The sequence below is a fragment of the Nanorana parkeri genome, unplaced genomic scaffold (assembly GCF_000935625.1).
Source record: "Nanorana parkeri isolate BGI_ZX_2015 unplaced genomic scaffold, ASM93562v1 scaffold374, whole genome shotgun sequence".
Taxonomy (NCBI): domain Eukaryota; kingdom Metazoa; phylum Chordata; class Amphibia; order Anura; family Dicroglossidae; genus Nanorana; species Nanorana parkeri.
In genome coordinates this window covers 760,575-774,500 of record NW_017306642.1, presented here as the reverse complement: position 1 = coordinate 774,500, position 13,926 = coordinate 760,575, and the positions used below count along the sequence as shown (strand labels likewise).

At 39.9% G+C, this 13,926-nt stretch overlaps 1 protein-coding gene across 2 annotated transcripts in view; it reads left to right on the top strand.

The window, feature by feature from the left end:
• The window catches only part of RASGEF1B (RasGEF domain family member 1B), a 267,923-nt gene that overhangs the window by 238,414 nt on the left and 15,583 nt on the right, over positions 1-13,926 (top strand). For both annotated transcript variants that reach the window (XM_018559008.1, XM_018559009.1), the window contains one exon: positions 12,864-13,046. In XM_018559008.1, the coding sequence (XP_018414510.1) occupies positions 12,864-13,046 (183 nt within the window). The remainder of the gene's footprint in view (positions 1-12,863; positions 13,047-13,926) is intronic.

The window sequence follows — 13,926 nt, the reverse complement described above, 5'->3', positions numbered from 1 at the left end:
ATATATAATTTCACTCATAGATGGAAACAGGAACCCATGACTCTCTTCCAACATGTTTCATGATCTGTTATCACGTCATTAAGGCCTGGTTCACGCCTGAGCAGTTTTTTTGCGCGGAAACACAAGTCAATGTATTCCAATTCACACCTGCACATTCATATGTGTGGACAAAAACGTGCATGCAAGAAAAGGTACATGCATGATTTTCTGGGTGGTTGCCCTGCGTTCTGATTGTGGTTGCAGCTGGGAAAGTGCACCCATTAAAAGTTGCGTGTTTTTGTCCGGCCAAAAAAACGTGCTGAATTGCACATGCTTAGGTGTGAATAGAGCCCTAAAATAACCAAGCAGTTGGCTATTAGGATGACCATACCATTTTTAGATTTACATGATTAGGCAATACAAATATTGTAAAATCCATAGCAACCAATCGGATTTCAGTTTACTGAATTCACAGTAATAAACAAGAAGTTGTGTTGCTGTAGATTACCTGTATTTGCTCTTTGCTTTATTAAAGTCAGCATGTGGCATATGTTGCTTCATGGTCACTTATGACCTTTTAAGTTGGGGGTGGACATATTATTATGTAGTCCAGGAGGCAGTCTGTCCATTTCAGGAGCCAGCAGGATTTTGTTTTAGGGGCCAGCCTCATTGACAACTAGAGAAAACCTCAAAAGTTAGGCACCAGCTGTGATTTTTAAGGACCATTGGCTACATGGCTCCTGGGATTTGCCCAGCCCTGTATTGTTATATTAATAAAACATCACATGTTATGTATGCATGAACTATGGGACGAATAAATGCTTTGCTAATTAGAATGTCACCAAATGGCACGGTCAGCCTACCAGAATAGTCAAATAGATTGGAAGACATTTCAGAGTACAAATGAAAAGCATCCTCCAGGAAGGTGTGGTTTATGGATGAAAACTGATGCACTCTTTAAAACAAAATGCTCCATATAACGTTGGCATAGCACTGTGTTTGCCGTTCTGAAAACATTGCCCTCGTATTGCCTCTCTGCAGAAGCCTGGTGTGACTATAGCTCACGTTTTTGCAGTGGAGGATTAATTTGGCACAGGATAAACCGTGATGTTGCAGTAGCGGCTATTCTTGGATGCATCATGAGACATTAAACTAATCCAATGGAAACCTAATCAAGACTAAATCCTTTAATATTGTGCATCCTACAAGTTTCACATGGGTTAGCTGTGAATGAAGCGACTGGTATACTCACATGCTCAATACTTCGTGCTTCATATATTCTCCTTATGAGTGACCTTGTGTGGAATATTGTAAGCCCTTATTGCTCTGCTACAATTGAAAAAACTGGGTACTGTGAAATGAAGTTCCTCTTAATCTTCTGTGAAATTGGCCATTTTAGGCTACAGAAGGCTCACAACTCAATATACAAGTACATATAGATGGACAAATTTATTGCAATCCTTACCGCTCATTGAAGCAATGTTTCATATCTCCTGTTAAAATTATAAGCAATTGTCTCTTGTATACCTTTTTGGTATGCCATAAAGTAAAGCAAAGAAAATGTGAAAAGAGCTAAAATGTTTATGTTTATGTGTACAAAGATTTCCTAAATTGGCACGGCCAGATATGTTATTACCCCTAGAAAAGATTATACACCATTTTATCATAGTGCTATGGCTTACTTGTTCTAGATTCGTGACTAATCCTAGGTTCATACTAGTGCTGTTGCAAGGTAATGCATTTTTCCATTGTGTTTTTATATTGAAAATACATTTTTAATGCAATTTCAACGATGCGTTCGTGATGGGTTTTTTCCCCTGGCAAGTGACAAGCAATATCTGCTGTGACATCATTAGACATCCTCCTTTTTGAAGGAGACTTTAAGCACAAAAGTGTGCCAAAAAGCATGTACACGCCTCTTCATTGAATCTTATGGGGCCAAACACGCACTTAGTAGCCCCAAAAGTAGAATATGAAGAGAATAGTGAATCAAATACGTCTGTTTATTGACGTATGAGTAGCATAGTGTGATACACTTAATGCGACGTTTTGGGGTCACACAGGATCCCCTTCATTAGGCAGAGCAAATGATACAGATGCAACTGAGAGAGGGGTTTGTATACACACCAAAGTGAGAAAACCAACCAATCCCAGAGTCTGCTGCGAGCATGTGACGCCACATTAAACCCATAACCCCATTGTTACATAAGGCAGAAAATGCCATCATAGCATACTGGACCAGGTACAAATCATAATCCTTATCAGGAAGTATATGCCTGATGAAGGGGATCCTGTGTGATCCCGGAACGTCGCATAAGTGTATCACACTATGCTACTCATACGTCAATAAACAGACGCATTTGATTCACTATTGGTCTCTCTTCATATTCTACTTGATATCTACTATGGCTGCTAGCCGTCGACTACCGCAGCACCCACCTTTTATTTGTTTGGAAATGGCGGTTTCTGAGTGTGTAGCCCCAAAAATCGCACTACACCATGTTGCATTGATGTGGATGGGCGCCGTTCAAATTTCCATTGTCAAATGGTGCAGTGTGAATGCAGATTTAGTAATGTAAATGGGAACTAAAAGGTATTGAAGACGGGGTAAGCATTAAAGCCACGGAACTAGCAAGAAACAAAGTCTTCTCATGACTAGTTTGTCTTTACCTCTCTTGGTATTTGTAGTTTGTAATTCTAGTAAAACTGAACAATTCCCGCTAACCCCTCTAATCTGCATTGACAATTGAGGGTAATACTAAACCGGACAATCCCTACTTTAAATGGAGCATAGAAGATAAATTACTTGATGGCTATTTTTTGAACTTTCAGATTAACTGAAGATATATATATATATATATATCATAGATGTCAACTTTTAATTATAGAGGACTGCAATCTGAATATCTCTTGTGTTGTGGCACTAAAAAAAAATAAGTTTAACAGTCACACGTCTCCTTTTAAATTTATCACAGCAAATGTTCCTCTTCAGTAAATAGAACATTCTTTGCACAGTGTAAATAATTAATTATTGGCTTGCCTACAAAATATAAGTGGCAGAAGAAAGCAATGCATTTTATTAGAAGTGGGGAAACCTAACCAAGGGCAGTGTGAAGTGCCGCCCCCCCACCCCCAGCAGATGCTTGTATTTTGGGCCTTGGCGGCCCCTTGCTGTGCTCTGATAGCGCATATGATCAGAAGCTGTTCAGCTATGCTGGCAACAGCTGACAATCACTTCTCTAGTGCAGGAGCAGGGACTTCAATGTTTTATGACCCATCTGCCAGCATGTCCCTAATTAATAAAGAAAGCCAGCGTGTGAAAGCAACTGGCCTCCTCTGTCACATGCACAGAGCCCTGTCCATGTCTGTATAGACCATGACATGAAAAACAGCTGATCCACACAGAATAAGCAATCGGGCTATGGTGAGGGTTCTAACTTCTCTACTCCTCCATAGATGAGTATTTGTTTTCATGCCTTGCCTTGACAAAGTTTAAGAAGCCTGAAACGGCTGTATGCAAGTTGAACATATACTTTCCTGTTATAACATCAGCATTGTAATAGGAATACATACTAAAGTTGTTTTTAATAATACAATCATAGTTTACCTGGAAAAATCCCTTTTATGTAGCGAGTGCTGACTTCTGTCTGCCCATCACTTGTTCACATTGTTCAGATGCTGAGCTGAAGTTCAGATGGCTGGCTCTGTGAGAAGTGCATATTCACAGGGCTGAGTGAAATTGTGTCACTGTGTTAAGGAAGTACATCCTATGGGCATCTCCAATAAGTAAGTCTACAAACGTCTAGATTGATATGGTTATCTGGAGTGGGATAGAACGTATGGAAATTCAGAAGTACAACTGATGATGTATTTATTGTACAAGTGTCTCGCAAATCAATAGATTAATTCTTGGCTTTACAAAGTTCTGTAACATTCTGACATGTCTGCCTTCTTTCTGCAGCTATTTAAAGACTCTTTTCTTCTAAGAGGCAGTGCCACATTTGTTTGTAAAATACCATAAGTATGCACACGCTATTTTAACAGGTGTCACTATTTGGTGACAGACAAATAAGCTGTTCCAGTAACTGTCATCAGTCGCACTGGCGCTATTTGCAATGCAATAACAATGAAGGACCTTACAATAATATTTGCTGTGAGGAATTACAAACACATTAGCTGTCATTTCTTAAAAATCAAACGACAAAAAAAAACTTTTAAAGTATAGCTGAAGGCAAATGAAAGTGAGGGGAAATCCAGCATTTACCCACACTGGAAAAGAGGGGAAATCTTTCAGCGGGGACACTTGTTCCCTTGACAACTGTCTAAGAGGAGGTATCAATCACATTAGAAAGAGGAAGTGAAGGGACATTACACAGATGAGTAAGAAAACCCCTAGTGCAGAGACTCTACATTGTGGGCTACAAGTTATTAATTTTTAGCTGGATCACTGTTTCTCAAGTCCTCAAGTAACCCTGGCTTGTCTACAGGTTAAAGGAAACTTACTGTATATGGAGAGAAATACAAAGGCTTTCTTTGCTGCTTGCCTTCTATCATTACTAATTGCCAGATTGAAGCCAGAGCTGCATACTTGTTCCAGTATGAAAGCCATTGGATCAGCATAAAATCCAGGCGTCCATCATTTTGAAAAGAAAAGCAATGGGAGCCTCAATATTTTGTCACTACATGTTTCCTTTAATCAGCATGGTTGTCTCTCTACCTATACCTATACTCAAGACCCCATACCAGTCCATTTTCAGTTCTATTTAGGCTTACCGGAGAGGTAGTTGCATGACTGGGCAGCTTAAATTATAATTTTGCAAATGTGCAATTTTGGTTGCCCATGCTCCAAATTCGTCACATTGTAAGCAATTACCACAACTTTTAGCTAATTGATTTCATTGAGGGACATGAGGAAATGCAACTTGTACAGCTATGTTTCTTCCTATGACTTTGGGGCATATAGGCACATTTGGTGGGCATTATGAGCCCACCAAATGTGGGTTAGATTGCTGAGCACCAGCAATCTAGCTCATGCGAATGAAGAAGTATGTGGCATTGTGGGATTTTCTTTCTTTTTCTTTCCCTGCTTTGTGGTTTTTTCCAATTTCCATATCATTAACCTCCTTTTTTGTGACCCATATTAGTGGCTCTCTGCCATTCCACTTCTCTACATACAATAACAAGGCTCGCTCTGTAGAAGGCATTTTCTGTTTCATTGCCTTTTGTCAAATTATGCTTTCCGATATTGCTTTGACACCCAAGTCCCATTGTGCTGTCCTGTCAGCCTGAGTCTGGTTGACAAATGAAAATGCTTTATGAATGCTGCCACAGTGGTTTTCGTCCTGTCTAGACAGAAGTTTGCCAGTGAAGGTATGCAAACTGCTTACCTCAGCAGAAAAGGAAATGCGAAATATTTCTTGGTACGCTCTGTTCATTCGAGTTAAATGGCTTCAATGGTCTATTCACGTGCGTACCTGTGTGAGTGACGAGCCATTGTGCTATTATGTTTAAAGTGTTTGTGCAGGTGTGTTCACCTGTGACTCGTAACTTTTGCAATAGAGCTCAACGACATATTGTGAAATAGTACATCATGAAAATTAAACATTCAGTTGTCATGCACATTTTATATTACCAGAATCATGTTTGTGTTCAAGTCAAGGAAGTAAGAGGAAAAAGTTTGGATCGAATTGTATTTAAAGTTGTCAACAGTTGTAGTATATGGCTTGTTTGTTGAAGCTGAAGTGTGAGATCCTAAATAAAAACGTTTTTTTTAATGCCAACTGATTGGAGTTCAAAATGTATCTCTGCATTATGTACTTTATTACATTATAAGCAATGCTTCACTATTGAGAGGTTGCAGGAATGCAGTTTACAGGTTTAAGGGTGGCACAAGTAGGACATTCCTTTAAAACCGAAGTCAATAAAATATTTTTAAAAATGCTAGACTGTCGAGATTATTGACAGAAGAGACATGCCAAGTCTCTAATGCCAAAAAAAAAAAATCTTCTAGTCTCCCCCAGTGTTATGTGTATCTTCTCTGCGGCGCAGATGTAACTCCTGTGTGCATGTGCAAGAGTTGCATCATCAGTGGCAACACAATGGCCGAAGAGGACTTCCAGAAACCCGGAAATGTCACTGGTGGGGGTGGCAGAGGGGACAGAGCAGGAACAGTGCTGAAGTTCACATTTGTGCTTTTACCCTTGTTGCACATTAACTGTACCATTTGGTAGAATGAGGATTGTACTGGATGCTTTTAAATCTCTAATCAGACTGAGCATTTGCTTTCAAGCTAAGAACATTTTCATCAAGTACAAAAAAAAGACTTGCTGATCTTGCCAGAAATGCACTGTCCTTATCAGGTCCTGTGAGAAGAGAAAGAAAAAACAATCCTTCTCTTGAGTAAAATACTAGTTCCATCAATCCACCATGTAATGGAGATGACCAAGGGCAAACATATTTGAAGTCCAGCCTGGGTAACCATTATGGATGCCCTCATAGCTTCAGTGGATATGGATGAGTGTAGACAGGAAGAGTGTTATTTTCAGGGCTACCAAATAAAAATAAAGGGAACAAAGCCTCAAAAAAAAAAAAACTAATGCAGTCACCACAGCTAAGGACTGATAAGCTGTAATATATTACTTCTTTGCTTTGGGATTTAGATAAGTCTATGGATAATCTAGACTGCTAACCCATAATTTTGATAGCTCAATACATTTCTCTGACTTATTGGGCACATAAGCATGTATGTATCCTACAAGAAAGCATATATTTGACCTATGTTTGCACTCGATGCCACCTGTTTTCCATATGGAACAAGCTATCCAGAAAAAAATGTCAATTATTTATCTTATATAATATTATTTTTTATTATTTTTTAAAATTTTACCTGGGTGGATGTCTGCTGCCTGTAGGTGTTGTTTCTGGCAGAAATCGAATGGGTAATGCAAGTTCCTTCCACAATTCATGCATTCTATAGGAAGTAAAAGGACCTTTTTTACAAGTCAATTGTTTGCAAACAAATTACCATAAAACCTTGTACTGTATATGAGTAGTTTTATTTACCTGGTGTGAGAACTTTTGCATGTAGCCTTAGCATGACAAAAGCTGTGCATAGTGTTCTATGTTCATGAGTGTTTGGTTTTCCAGGCAATGGTTAAGCATAGTTTATTACTCCATCTTTTACAGGCGTACATGAAAGCCTTTCTTCCTTTTGTAAAGATCAGAGGAAAACGAGACCTATTTGTACCAGTAATTTCCACTGTACTTGTTGTAAAGTACTCCTATTTAGTCCTCTTTGTAAAAGAAGGAAGTTCTCTCCTGATAACCAGTGTTTCCTAATTCATAATACTGATACCAGCTCTTTCATATTTGGGAGTTTACATTTGCCTTGCTTGAAGGAAGCAATTATTTACCCAAGGTACAGCGCTTGTGTTAAACAATAATTGACCTTTGGATCATGAATTGTGCTTGGAAGGTGAAAAAGCAGCAAAATAGTGTAGATAATTCTGCTGGTTGAAAATTCTTATTAATTTTTTTTCATACTTTATTATAGGCAGTCCCCGGGTTACAAACAAGATGGGGTCTGTAGGTTTGTTCTTAAAAAATGTTCCTGTTCCAACTTGCATACAAATTCAACTTAAGTGCAACTCCAGCCCCCAAAATTATTTTTTTTAGTTTTTGCTAGCATAGGGAAGGATTAACCCCCTGTTACGTTTGTTTTGCTGTGCTCACAGTGGCTCTAAACCCCACAATACTAACCCAAACTAAAAAAAAAAAAATTTGCATGGAATTCTACTTTAAATACAACTTGGACAGATGTTTGTATAACTTCCTGTAATGTACAGTACCCCGAAGAAGAGGCAGGCACTCCTCGTCTGCACTTCTAACAACTTCCTGCAATGTACAGGAGGTACAGTACTACCAGCCAGACCCACTCCTCACCTGCAGTTATACTTACGTACAGTACTACGAACGTCGGTACGAGCACGGTAGTATTACAACTAGTGGAACAGCCTGGGACCTACATTTGTAAGTACGAGTCGCACATAACTCGGATGTTCGTAACTCGGGGACTGCCTGTACAGTGGTCCTTCCTTTTTTTCCCCCCCATTATTATTTGAATGCTTATTAGGCCCTTGGTGATAATGTATGTTTCTGGGTTATTTAATTGGTGAACTGAGGCTTGTTATATGCATTGATTTGATTGCCATCCTGTAAACCATTGAAAATCTTTAAAAATTGTTTTTGGTTGTATAAATTTACTTTGTGTTGGTAATGAGAGGGGCAGAAGTATTCCCAAGCATGCAGTCGCAAAACCTCTATCAACTTTTAAAAGGACTCTTTGCATGAGACAAATTTTTATTTTGATACCTTTTTTATACAAAAGTAGGGCAATATATTTAATCCATGTATAGTTAAAAAGAGAAACCCCCGCTCCAAGCTATTTTTAGTATAACCAATTAGCTTTTTATATCTCTAAGGGGTCTCATCATTTGAGTTCCCAGTGATGATTGTCTTTGAACCACTGTGGACTTATTTAACATTACTTGATGTCAGCAAAATGGTTGAGACAACCTTTCTATCTTTTCTTTGGCTGTATTGAGACAACAGAGATCACTGCTCTGTCTGTCATCCAAGGAACCAGGTAGCCAATGCGCCTTAAAATTTACAGCTGGTGCCCAACGTTTAAGGTTTCCACTAGTTGTTATCAAAGGAGCTTGCTCCTAAAATCCTGCTGGCACCTGAATTCCAGATCAATTTATGTTCACCCCTGATGCATTATATTTTTTTTATGGTACACATCTGCCAGCTCCTTCTGCAGCCCGGAGATATATAAATTACCAATTTTGTCTTCAATGAAAGATCAGAAGCACTCGATAGAATAATGTATGATTATAGTATTTATATATCTAGGAAATATCTAGGTCCCTTGAATAACACAAAACCTTTTCAAGCATTCTGACTAAATGGTATCTAAGGATGTCAATGCATGTTAATCTGCAGAGTCCAACTTTGGTTTCAAGATTGACTTTACATGAATAATCCATCTAACCGCTTTTTATAATACAAAGTGGGGCAGATACTATATATATATTTTTCTATTGTTGCATCAGTGGTAGCAGTGCAGTGCCAACAAGGGACTCCTAATCCTATTATTATCTATTAAGCTCTTTAGCTTCATGTTGCATAAGCTTAATGCAAATGAAGATACTAATAGCACACAGGAAAAGGAATGTGTAGGGTTCAGCGTTTTTGTATATATTACACCTGATATTGCTGGCTTTCCATTTACTGACCTGCTTAGGGAGTGTTTTAGGAAAACATGACAGTTTTATCCTGAACCTTGACGTCTGTACATGAGATATGTAATACTAAGTGACATAGCCTTGGCTGTGATATCCAAATAGACAAGCAAGTGCAGTATGCCCTAAAGCTTGCAGACGTTTTAAAGAAATGATCTTTTCTATAGTTGGCACAGGCATTCATACTCCGCTTTTTATTTGCAAATAAAAACTGTAGCTTGAATTGAGAATATGTGTTGATTCCTGCAGATTTTTATATGTTTTTAGGATTTGTTACGTAAAAGTAATAGATGCTATTGGGGAATTGACAGTGGAAAAACCCTTTTATACAAATGCATACACATACAGATAAGAACATTATCATAGGATGAGAACACACGGCAATGGGGTTGATTTACTAATGGCAAATATGCTGTTCACATTGCAAGGGAATGTGCACTTAGCAGGGACGTTTGCCGTTAGTTTATTGAATGAGGGAAATCTTTACTGACCTCCCATCACCCAATCATGTAAAAAAAAAACAACATTTTTTCCCCCCTTTGATTTCCTTGCACATGATTTGATATTCTTTACACAGTTAAAGGAGAACTATGAGATGAGTGATTTCCACTCACCTCATAGTTCTAGCCGACCTGTGACAATGAGACTGTCACAGGTCAGCTCAGTAGATCGGGAGGTGAGCGAACACATACCAGGTTCGCTCACCTCTCGATCCTGTCACGGCTCTCGCCCGGGAGAGGGGGAGGGCTGGATTCCCCTCTCCCCGCTCCGATCTGCCAGCGCTGACTGGCGTAACGGACGGGGGAGGGGGCGGGTACAGCTGGCTCTGCCTCTAGATAGGCAGAGCCAGCTGTCACTCACGCAGCTGGGTGGATCCCGTCATCTACGTCGGGATCCGCTCCAGCTGCAGTGTCTCAGTATACTGAGCTTAGGGTAACGGGAGGACGCTAGTTTGTGTCCTCCCGTTACCCTATGGAGAACTATGGGGAAAAACACTGACCCCATAGTTCTTCTTTAAGTTTCACCACATTCACTAAGCTAAGAGAAACTTCCCCTGCAAAGCGCAAATTCCATTGCAAAGTGAGCAACCTATTTGCCTTTAGTAAATCAGCCCCAATGTCTCATCTGAGCGCTTATACTAGGTGACAAAGGGGTAATGGGGAATATTTTTAAACTAAAATAATGATCCTATCAATGTGTGTTAATATGGCAGCCATGTTGGATATTTAGACATACTGGATCTGTTGCTTGCTTTGCAGTGGTACACAATGCTTCTGATCTACTGCTCCTCCCATGCAAGTCCTACCAGTCAGCCGACTCCTAGTAAACAATCATATCAATGTGCAGCTGATATCTTGTCTCAACAGATGAACAGGCGGAATCATTGTGGTAGCCAATCTTCCTTGCCTCTAATGTCATATCTTCAGATCTGTACATTTTATTACAATACCAAAAAATATTGGATTTGTACTGTGCAATAAAATACACTTGTTTTTCAATCTGATTAAACGGCAATAAAGCTTTGATTGCTCTCATTCCTTTGGCTTTCTAATCCAGTAAAGAATGTCCCAATTCTTATTTTTCTAGTTCTGTATTTGCCTCTGAACCTTTGTGTCTAGCCAACAGGGAACAGTTGGACCTATTATATATGTCTGTGCTCGGCTAAGCTGTGCCATGTGCACTATTGAAATGTCTATTGAAACAAAAAAAATGTGTTTTTTGTTGTTTGCAGCCCCCAATCTACAGCTGAGCAGACGTATAAAGCAGCTTCCTGTTTTCTTTATTTTTATGCCAATATTCTATTGTGTTGAAGAAAAGAGTTATTAGCAAAGGTTAGGGCCCTAGCAGATTGTGTGTGTGGTGTTGGACTTTGGATCTTTGTCATTGTTTGCTTGCTGAAGTTTGCCATTCTTCAGTTGGTTGAATGCTTCTTTTGTTTTCATTGAGCAGCATGAGCTAGAAGTATGAGTAGTGCATTTTGTCCCCAGGAATTTGGCTAATAACTTAATGGTGTCTTTCCACCAGTGCTCTTTGAGACATCCTTTTGTTGATATATAGGCTGTGCAGATGGAAGGGAGGCACTTAACTGCAGGCTGGAACTTCACTTCTGGTTCCAGAGATCAGATGTCTGCACATTCTGTTTATTAGTATTGCTCACAACCCAAAATGAGCTCCTTTTAGATAACATTATACAATCGGGAGTAGGGTTTACACCTGCTGCTTTGAAAAGCCAGCCATACACTTAGCCACATGTTGGCTAATTCCTGCTGAATTGTCCAAAAAGTAAGCTGTGGGTTGCCCTGTCATCGAAAAATTCTCAACCGGATAGTGCCTGCATCCAGTCAGCTGGCAATGGGGATTCCAACATCCACGCTGATTACCATGGATGCTGGAATATATGTTTTTCTCTTGTTCAGCCTGCGGGGCTAAACGAGAGATTTTCAAAGCATGTATGGCCAGCCAAAGGCCTCATTCACACACAACGCGAGCAAAATTGTATAGTGCGTATATACGAGCGTATGTGTGTATATGCGTGCACTATTTGCATTCCCAGAATGCATAATTCCTAATAGAAATTTTAATGAACTGTATACGCGCGTATGTACGCGTAAACATGCACATGCATGTAAAATACGCATAAATACGCTGCCCGGATGCATCTTGGTTCCATTCTGTTTTTGCGCTACGCAAATATACGGCTCCATACGCGGCTATGTGTATGGAGCCATGTATTTGCATATGTTGCATATGGTATACGCGCGGCAGTGTGAATGAGGCCTAAATGTGCTGGAATTGTAATAATGTTGCAAAACTCTGGAGAGGATCACACAATGTAGAGAAATAACCAGCCATTTTCACCATTTGAAAGCGTTTGTTTCATCCAAATCCCCAAAATTACTGGTTTATTCATTGTTAAGATGGTGAGTGGAGCAATGCAAATCATTCCTTTATACTCCTGGGCCAATTGAGCGTTCAGATTTATGGCACAGATATAGTTAATATATTTCAGTTTATTTCAGTTGCAGGTTGTGGTCCTGAAGATACTTTTGAATACGTTTCCAGCATGGTCATGGCATGCTGCTGGTTTCTTTGAATGGTGTGACAGCCTTACCATTTACATAGTAACAAATGATCTTAGCAGAGGACTTCAGAAGATCCTGGCTGCCATGGCAGTAGATCCAGTGGTTTAGAAGATGTCAGCCAATTAACTGATACAGGAGAGATGATCTGGTACAGTTCTGCATTACCCTATGGTGCAATGATCTGGATGACATGACATAGTGGATGCACAGGTTGAGTGGCTAAGGATCAATTGATCAATTGATCACTTGTTTTTGAGCAATAAGATCCACTAGTGTTTGGTCAGCTAAACGCAATCTGGCATCAGTGGCATTTTAATGGTGTTTAGGTACTTCTAATCAGGTTACATCTTTAGCATGTACTTTTAAACCAATATGTTGACTTGTAATTATCTAAAGTTACAGCACTGCAAAATGTTTCTAGAATAGCCAAGGTTATTTAACATGTAATATTCTGTAATAATATTGTTTGGTTGTAATGGTACATTTTCTTTACTTACAGGAGAGAATGCCACAAACCCCTTCTTTGGTAGCCATGTTTGACAGCAGTACTTATAACCGCAACGTGTATCATTCCAAAGAAGAGAGCTCTGCTGACCTGTATTACCAAGAAAACAACTTGTTATCTGGCTCACTTGAAGCACTCATCCAGCACTTGGTGCCCAGCGTTGATTACTATCCGGATGTAAGTTGTAGGGAACCGAAAATAAATCTGTTGTCAGTCATGCACTTTCACGCTGTTCTGCTTACATAGGAAGCTTTTTCAGTACAGGAAGCAAGAAGATAGCTTATCTATGTAACACTAAAGTCAGGCTGGCAAATAGATAACAAGTGCCAAGAAAGGGGGCTCCAGCCTTGGGAGCTCTGCTTAATAGAAAGATGGATACAGAACTGTGTAACATATATAAACTGCTTGGGAAAAAAGTATCAATGGGTGAGAAACTATCCATTACAATGTAGTCAAAATCTCTCCAATCCGTTTTTTAATAGTCAGAAAAGCATCATATGTATAAATAGAATTTATGTTTGCTAAAAACTTCTTAATATGAACAAAAAAAGGTATTTTAATTCTTCTAACTATATTACCTTTTACTCGCTTTTTCTGTAGGGCGGAGCTGAGAATTAAAGCCCTACATATTACTAGCTATCGCTGGTGGCATACATGGCACTACTGGTGGAGAGGCCTTAAAGGAGAACTAATGAGATGAGTGATTTCCACTCACCTCATAGTTCTAGCCGACCTGTGACAATGAGACTGTCAGAGGTCGGCTCAGTAGATCGGGAGGTGAGCGAACACATACCGGGTTCGCTCACCTCTCGATCCTGTCACGGCTCTCTGCCGTGGCTGGGGGAGGGGCTGGATTCCCCTCTCCCCGCCCCGATTTGCCAGCGCTGACTGGCGTAACGGACGGGGGAGGGGGCGGGTACAGCTGGCTCTGCCTCTAGATAGGTCTGAGCCAGCTGTCACTCATGCAGCTGGGCCTGATCTCGACTTCAGCTCGCGGTATACTGAGCTTAGGGTAACGGGAGGACGCTAGTTTGTGTCCTCCTGTTACCCTAAGAAG